This window comes from Acipenser ruthenus, unplaced genomic scaffold, assembly GCF_902713425.1.
Source record: "Acipenser ruthenus unplaced genomic scaffold, fAciRut3.2 maternal haplotype, whole genome shotgun sequence".
NCBI lineage: Eukaryota > Metazoa > Chordata > Actinopteri > Acipenseriformes > Acipenseridae > Acipenser > Acipenser ruthenus.
The window spans coordinates 278-8,246 of NW_026708277.1; the positions used below are offsets into that span (position 1 = coordinate 278).

Consider the following 7,969-nt stretch of genomic DNA (forward strand, 5'->3'; position numbering starts at 1 on the left):
GAGAGGGGCCGGTGATCATGTTAATAAAGCTAATAAGAGGCGAGAGAATGGATTTTAAAGATGGTCAGCGCTCCTTTAAAGGGAGGGGCCGGTGATCGTGTTAATAAAGCTAATAAGAGGTGAGAGAATGGATTTTAAAGATGGTCAGCGCTCCTTTAAAGGGAGGGGCCGGTGATCGTGTTAATAAAGCTAATAAGAGGTGAGAGAATGGAATTTAAAGATGGTCAGCGCTCCTTTAAAGAGAGGGGCCGGGTGATCATGTTAATAAAGCTAATAAGAGGCGAGAGAATGGATTTTAAAGATGGTCAGCGCTCCTTTAAAGGGAGGGGCCGGTGATCGTGTTAATAAAGCTAATAAGAGGTGAGAGAATGGATTTTAAAGATGGTCAGCGCTCCTTTAAAGAGAGGGGGCCGGTGATCATGTTAATAAAGCTAATAAGAGGCGAGAGAATGGATTTTAAAGATGGTCAGCGCTCCTTTAAAGAGAGGAGAGAGAGAAGACAGAGGAGAGAGGGGAGAGGGGAGAGAGGGGGAGAGCAGAGAGCAGAGAGGAGAGAGGACAGGATGGTTTGTAACCCTTTCTCATACCTGACAGTCCAGGCAGGGTTGAAGGGGGTCTCATTTCAATCTCAAAAACTGCTCAGATTCTCCTCGTCTTCCCCCTCACGCGGGGGCGTGGTCTGGAGGGGGGGGCGCCTCTGGCCCCTCCCCTTCTGGTGATGATGGTGGTGGTGATGATGATGATGCCTGTTCCGGTGGCCCCTCCCACTCCAGCCGTGTTCCGCAGGCTCCTCCCCCCGCTCTCTGCCAGCCTTCCCCCTGTCGCTCTCGTTCACTCTCCTCTCTCGTCTCACTCTGTCTTTCCTGTGGCCCGGAGGGGGGGGAGGGAGAGGGGGGAGGGGGAGGGAGAGGGGGAGCCCGTTCGGGAGGGGCTGGGGGCAGGGGGAGGCCGGGAGGGAGGACAGGGGGGGTGGCAGTGGTTGGGGTCCCAGGTTGGGGGTGCTGTGTCTGGGCTGGGAGGGATGGAGTGTCAATTGGGTTTTTGTTTTCATTCCAGTCTGAGAAAGAGAGAGAGAGAGAGAGAGAGAGAGAGAGGAGAGAGAGAGAGAGAGAGAGAGAGAGAGAGACACAAGGAGGGGAAAGAGTTCCTATATTAAGGTTATTTGAATGAATGTGTCTTTTATAAAAGAGCCCAGCAGCGCCTTCTAGCTGTCATGCCACTAATCAAACCTCTTTTTAGCACTTCCGTTGGCTTCGCAAAAAAAAAAATTGCTGTTTTATTAACAGCCAGCGCCATCTAGTGCGCAGATAGTGTATTGACAGTAAAATCACATCTGAGCCACAGTGGCAGTGACCACTGGATGGCGCTGCTGGCTCTTCCTTCTGTAAAAGACACTGTGTCGCATACGAAACACTTTTACACAGAGATATAGAGAGGAGAGAGGGAGAGAGAGGGGAGGAGAGAGGGGGAAAAGAGGAGAGGGGAGGAGGAGAGAGAGGGGAGGAGAGGGGGGAGGAGAGAGGAGAGAGAGAGGCTAGAGAGAGGAGAGAGGAGAGAGGGGAAGAGAGGAGAGGAGAGGGGAGGAGAGAGGGGGGAGGAGGAGGAGAGGATAGGAGAGAGGAGAGGGGAGGAGAGAGGAGAGGAGAGAGAGGGGAGGAGAGAGGAAAAGAGGAGAGGAGAGAGAGGGGAGGAGAGAGGATAGGCGAGAGGAGAGGGGAGGAGAGAGGAGAGAGAGGCTAGGAGAGAGGAGAGAGGAGAGAGGGGAAGAGAGGAGGAGAGGGGAGGAGAGAGGGGGGGGGAGGAGAGAGGAGAGAGGATAGGAGAGAGGAGAGGGGAGGAGAGAGGAGAGGAGAGAGGGGAGGAGAGAGGAAAAAGGAGAAGAGAGGAGAGAGAGGGGAAGAGAGAGGAGAGAGGAGTGAGAGGGGAAGAGAGAGGAGAGGGGGAGAGAGGAGAGGGGGAGAGAGGAGAGGGGAGGAGAGGAGAGAGGAAAAAGGAGAAGAGAGGAGAAGAGAGAGGAGAGAGGAGTGAGAGGGGGAAGAGAGGTGAGAGAGGGAGAGGAGGAGAGAGGAGAGAGGAAAAAGGAGAAGAGAGGAGAGGAGAGAGAGGGGAAGAGGAGAGGGGAGGAGGAGAGAGGAGAGGGGAGAGAGAAAAAGGAGAAGAGAGGAGAGGAGAGAGATGGAGAGAGGGGGAGAGGGGGAGGAGAGAAAGCAATATGGAGAGAGGGGGGGGGTCGAGGGTCACTCCCCATACTCACCACAGTCATGCAGTATTGGAGCAAGCTGATTGGCTACTGTCTTGGCCAATCTGGAAGCCTCAAGGGCTTTCTCCGCAGCAGAGAGAGCGGCTTCAGCCTTCAACCGAGCGAGAACTGTCCTGAGAGAGAGAGAGAGAGAGAGAGAGAGAGAGAGAGAGAGAGAGAGGGAGAGAGAGAGAGAGAGAGAGGGGGGGAGAGAGAAAAGGGACAGACAGAAAAAAAATATTACTTGAACATTTTTCATAAATGGATCATTAATCTCTCCCTTCTCCTCTCCCTCTCCTCCCTCTCCTTTCTCCCCCTCCCCTCCCCACTCTCCCTCACCCTCCTCTTCTCTCCCCCATCCCCCCTTTCCCCTCTCCCTCCCCCCCCCCCCCTCTCTCCCCCTCCCCTCTCCTCTCTCCTCCCTCCCCCCTCCTCTCCTCTCCCCCTCCCTCTCCTCTTCTCTCCCCCCTCCCCCTCTCCTCCCCCCCTCCCCCTCTCCCTCTCTCCTCCCCCCTCCCCCTCTCTCCTCCTCCCTCCCCCTCTCCCTCTCTCCTCCCCCTCCCTCTCTCCTCTCCTCTCCCCCTCCCCTCTTCTCTCCTCTCTCCCCCTTCCTCTTCTCTCCCCCCCTCCCTCTCTTCTCTCCTCTCTCCCCCTCCTCTTCTCTCCCCCCCTCCCTCTTCTCTCCTCTCTCCCTCTCCCCCCTCCCTCTCCCTCTCTCCCATCCCCTTCTCTCCTCTCTCCTCCTCCCCTCTCACCTGGCAGTGGCGAGCTCCTCTCTCTGCCTGGCGATCAGCGCGGCCCCCCTGGCCTCCAGCACGGCCCTCTCCACCTTCCCCCTTCACCTTGCTCCTCTGCCTCAGCAGAATCAGCCTGGTCACGGCCCGGCCGGGCCCGTCCACGGGACCCCCCAGCGTCAGCTCGTTCCCCCCGGTACTTCCCCTCCTCGCACCCTCCCGTCCGGGAACACCGTGCGGCCGTAGCCATGGCGACGGTTCCCCCAGCCAGGCCCCCTCGTAGCTCAGCCCGTCCGACCGGCGGCTTTGCCCGAAACCGGACCTCTTATCCAGTCGCCACTCGCCAGAGTAGACCTCCGTCACGGAGCCGTCGGACACCTGGAACAAGGCCTGGTCTGAATCGAGAAGGGATCTCTCCTTTCCCCCTTCCTCCTCTCCCTCCCCCTCGCCCTCATTCGCGCTCCGCAGGGAGCTGCGCTTGCTGGACAGGGAATTCTTGGATTCGGATCTCCGGGCCAGGCGGAGGCCGCTGAGGAGAGAGGTTCTCCGCAGGAAAAATCCGGGCTTGTTCCCTCCGTTCCCCGCCTTCTGCTGCAGCTGGTTCTCGGCCGTGGCGGACAGCGACCGCCCCTTCCGGGAGAAAAAGTGTCTTTCTCCGCAGCCCCGCCCCTGCCCCCGTCTGCTGGCCCCGCCCCCTTCCTGGCCCCGCCCCCCGCCGGCTGGCTGCGGGCGCACAGCTGCTGGGTCAGGACGAAGCCAGCCCGGGACGCCCCCAGAGAGGCGGGGGGGCGGACGGGAGTGTTTCGGTGAGACGGGGGGGTCGCCCGCGGATTGGGTTTGGATTCCTGGAGGGGGAGGGGGAGGGGGAGGGGGGAGGGGGGAGAGAGACACACAGAAAATAATACATTTAATAATATGATTTTTTTTTTTACAATTGTTATCATTCCTCTCTCCCCTCCTTTCCTCTCCCCTCTTTTCCTCTCCTCTCCCCCTTTTCCTCTCCTCTCTCTTGTCTCCCCTCCTCTCTCCCCCTCTCTCCCTCTCCTCTCCTCTCCTCCTCTCTCCCCTCCTCTCTCCTCTTCCCCTCTCTCCTCTCTCCCTCTTCTCTCCTCTCCTCTCCTCTTCCCCTCTCTCCTCTCCCCTCTCCTCTCCCCTCTCTCCTCTCTCCTCCCCTCCTCTCTCCTCTCTCCCCTCCCCTCCTCTTCCCCTCTCCCCCCTCCCCTCCTCTTCCCCCTCTCCTCTCTCCTCTCCTCTTCTCCTCTCTCCTCTCCTCTCCCCTCTCCTCTCCTCTCCTCTCTCCGCTCCTCTCTCTCCTCTCCTCTCTCCTCTCCTCTCTCCGCTCCTCTCTCCGCTCCTCTCTCCTCTCCCCCTCCTCTCTCCCCCTCCCCTCCTCTTCCCCTCCCCTCCTCTTCCCCTCTCCTCTCCTCTTCTCCTCTCTCCCCTCCCCTCCTCTCCCCTCTCCTCTCTCCCTCTCTCCTCTCTCCCCTCCCCTCCTCTCCTCTCTCCTCCCCTCCCCTCCTCTCTCACCTGGGTGTGGTTGTGATTATTCGCTTCGCTGTTTTCGATTTTCTTCTGGTTGGTTTTCCGCAGGGTTTGAAAGTTCTCTCCTGGAACGCCGGGAATGCTCTCTGGCTCCTCCAGCTCCCGTCCGGCACTGCCGTTGTTGTTCAGCTGAGCCGTGGTCGCGGGCGTGGCCACCGCTGGGCTGGGAGCGCTATTCTTACTGGTTTTACTGGTTTCCGGACCCTTGTCGCTGCGCACGGAGTTCAGAGAGGACCTGCGGGGGGAGTGCAGCACCGCGGCCTCCCTGTAGGGGGCGCTCTGCCGCACACCAAAACCATGACGCTTACCGTTCACCCATTGGCCAATGTAGGTCCCTGCGAGAGAGAGGGAGAGAGTGTTTCGCTTGTACTGAAGAGCAGCTCCTGAACTCACAGTCAAAGCAACACAGACTGAGCAAAAACAATGTAATACAGCCCAGCCCAGCGCATTGCAGTTAAAGAACTACAGCTCCCAGCATCCCTCACCATTGCCGCGGGTGCAGAGGCATGCTGGGAGCTGTAGTCCTAGCCAGGGCTGTACCGATTCACAATACAATAACTATGGCAGGGCAGCTAGAACTGAAGAGCAGCTCCTGAACTCACAGTCAAAGCAACGCAGACTGAGGAATACAATATAAAACACAGTGTTTGAGTCGCTGCAGTCTCTCAGTGTCACTGCCAGCGCTGTTAAGAGAGGGGTCAGTGTCTCTCACCTCCGTCGGTGTAAGTCTCGGTCCCATATTCGTTCTGCTGTCCAGAGGGGCTCCAGCTCCCCTCGTACCGGGCCCCGGAGATGGCCTCTCGCACCCCCAGGGGGCCCCTGTGGCCCTGGGTCCACTCCCCCAGGTAGCTCCATCGCTGAGGGCCGCCAGGCCCCTCCCTCTTCTCGGCCCCCAGGCCGTGCCTCGTGCCCTGGGACCACTGGCCCAGGTAGGAGCTGCCGCGGGGGGTGCTGTACACCCCTAGAGTCTCGAACCCGTGCTCCCAGCTCCCCGCGTACTCCCCCTCTCCCCCAGGGCCCTTGCACAGCCCCAGGCCGTGCGCACGCCCCTCCTCCCAGCCCCCCAGGTAACTGCCCCCATCCGCAAAGTCAAACACCCCGCCCCCCCCTCCACTCATGCACGTGACTTGGGGGGGGGTGGTCACTGGTGAGATTCGGAATGGGGCGGAGCACCTGTCAGCTAGTTCAAAACTTAAAGGGAGTCTCTCTTAAATCACGCTGCTTTGAGCCCAGTGGTATTTGTTTAGACCAGCAAGGATATTTATTTTCAAACAGCCCACTTGCTTCCCTGTCGAAAGACGCGGCTGGTAAACCAGTATTCAAACCAGTAAGGATAGTTTTGAAAACCAGTAAGGGTCCTTTGAATAACCAGTTCAGAATGAGACTGAAAACCAGTAAAGATAGTCCTTTAAACCAGCAAGGATATTTATTTAAAACCAGTAAGGCTCCTTTGTATAACCAGTTAATGACTGGATAATGTTGAAAAACCAGTAAGGATATTTTTTAAAGCCTGTAACAGCACTTTGTTTCACCAGTTGAAGACGTGGCTGGTGACCAGTAAGTAAAACCAGTAAATAGCTACTTAAACTAGTAAGGATGTGTTTCAAAACCAGTAAGGATATTTATTTAAACCACTGTGAGAATGTCTGAAAAAGGTTACATTTAAACCAGTAAGGGTGATGTGTTTAACCAGTTCAAGGCGTGACTGAATACCAGTAAGAATATTTCTTTAAACCAGTAGGAATATGGCTGAAAAAAATCAGATACTTCTTAAACCCAGTAAGAATACTTCTTAAAACCAGTAAGAATACTTCTTAAAACCAGTAAAGCTCCTTTGTTTAAACTAGTCTGAGATGCGACTGAAAACCAGTAAACAGCTGCTTAAAAACATGCAACTGGGATTTACCCAGTTCAAGACCGGTAAGGGGATCTGTGATGATACTTATACCAGTGAGGCAAATTTATTAACACAAGTCAATTAATGGTAAAAAATACCAGTATAAAGCAACTAAGGGATGAGATAAAAAAAACAGTAGAAAAGTTTGTTTAACCAGTAAGAGAAGCTGAAAACCAGTATATGTTAAAACAGGCAATACCAGTATTGGGGGGGGGGGGGTTATATTAGGAGGGAGGGTTCGTTTACCCAGTAACAGATTCGTAAACCACTAAACAGGCTTTTGTTTAACCAGTAAGAACGGTTATGAGTTAGTCCTCATCAAGTCTGCAAAACCAGTTTACTATAGAATACACAGCATCAAACCAGTAAGGTGGCATTGCAAAACCAGTACTTCTTCTAAACCCAGTATGAAGAGATTATTAATAATAATAATAATAATAATAATAATTAAAACTACAATTAAAAGTGAATTAACGTTGCAATTCCTTACTCTGAGATTCTTAAATACTTTCTGAACTTTTTAAAAGGAAAACAAAAATTAATCAACTACAAAAACCTAACTGTGTTTCAAGCAACTTTACTATTTTTAACAAAGAGTTATTTTCGTATACAGTGTTACTGGGTTAAAATACTTTGTAAATTAGTAATGTTTCTGATATTGTGTCATTCTTACAAGGTCTCCAAGGTTGCTGGTTTAAAAAATACTTTGAAATACCTTTTGAGAAGTAGTTTTACTGGTTTTAAATACTTCTGTATAGGGAGTATTGTCTTGATGTAAAGGACTCTGTTGTTACAAGAGTTAGTAAAGTTTCTGGTGTAAAGTTTACAGCCTGATTTGTCAATCAAGCGTCAACTTTGAAATCTTAACAGAATTTTTATTGAGTTTTTGGAGAATATAAGATTTTATATATTTCTTTGAAAAAAAAAGATTTTCAGAAGTAGAATGTGTTACTTTGGAGGGGGATGTAAAGTTTGTAAAGTTAGTCAATTGTAAAGTTTTACTTAAATAAGAGTGTTTTTCCAACATTTATGATTTTAAATAGATCTTAAATCAAGGAAAGTGTATGATTTTAAATAGATCTTAAATAATAATAAAATATATTTTATATAGATCTTAAATCAGGAAAGTATGATTGTAAATAGATCTTAAAATCAAGGAAAGTGTATGATTTTAAATAGATCTTAAAATCAAGGAAAGTGTATTATTTTAAATAGATCTTAAATAATAATAAAATATATTTTATATAGATTTTAAATCAGGAAAGTATGATTGTAAATAGATCTTAAAATCAAGGAAAGTGTATGATTTTAAATAGATCTTAAATAATAATAAAATATATTTTATATAGATCTTAAATCAGGAAAGTATGATTGTAAATAGATCTTAAAATCAAGGAAAGTGTATGATTTTAAATAGATCTTAAATAAAACAAAGTGTATGGTTTTATATAGATCTTAAATCAGGAAAGTATGATTTTAAATAGATCTTAAAATCAAGGAAGGTGTATGATTTTAAATAGATCTTAAAATCAAGGAAAGTGTATGATTTTAAATAGA

At 51.0% G+C, this 7,969-nt stretch overlaps 1 protein-coding gene across 1 annotated transcript; it reads right to left on the bottom strand.

Annotated features, from left to right (window-relative positions):
* Positions 1 to 2,254: 2,254 nt before the first annotated feature.
* LOC131730518 (junctophilin-3-like) lies at positions 2,255 to 7,682 on the bottom strand. The gene is given in 7 exon segments (XM_059020580.1): positions 2,255 to 2,373; positions 2,995 to 3,184; positions 3,186 to 3,236; positions 3,238 to 3,614; positions 3,617 to 3,818; positions 4,501 to 4,850; positions 5,228 to 7,682. Coding segments are annotated over 6 exon segments (1,542 nt in total). The 5' UTR covers positions 5,634 to 7,682; the 3' UTR covers positions 2,255 to 2,373; positions 2,995 to 3,028.
* Positions 7,683 to 7,969: the final 287 nt, after the last annotated feature.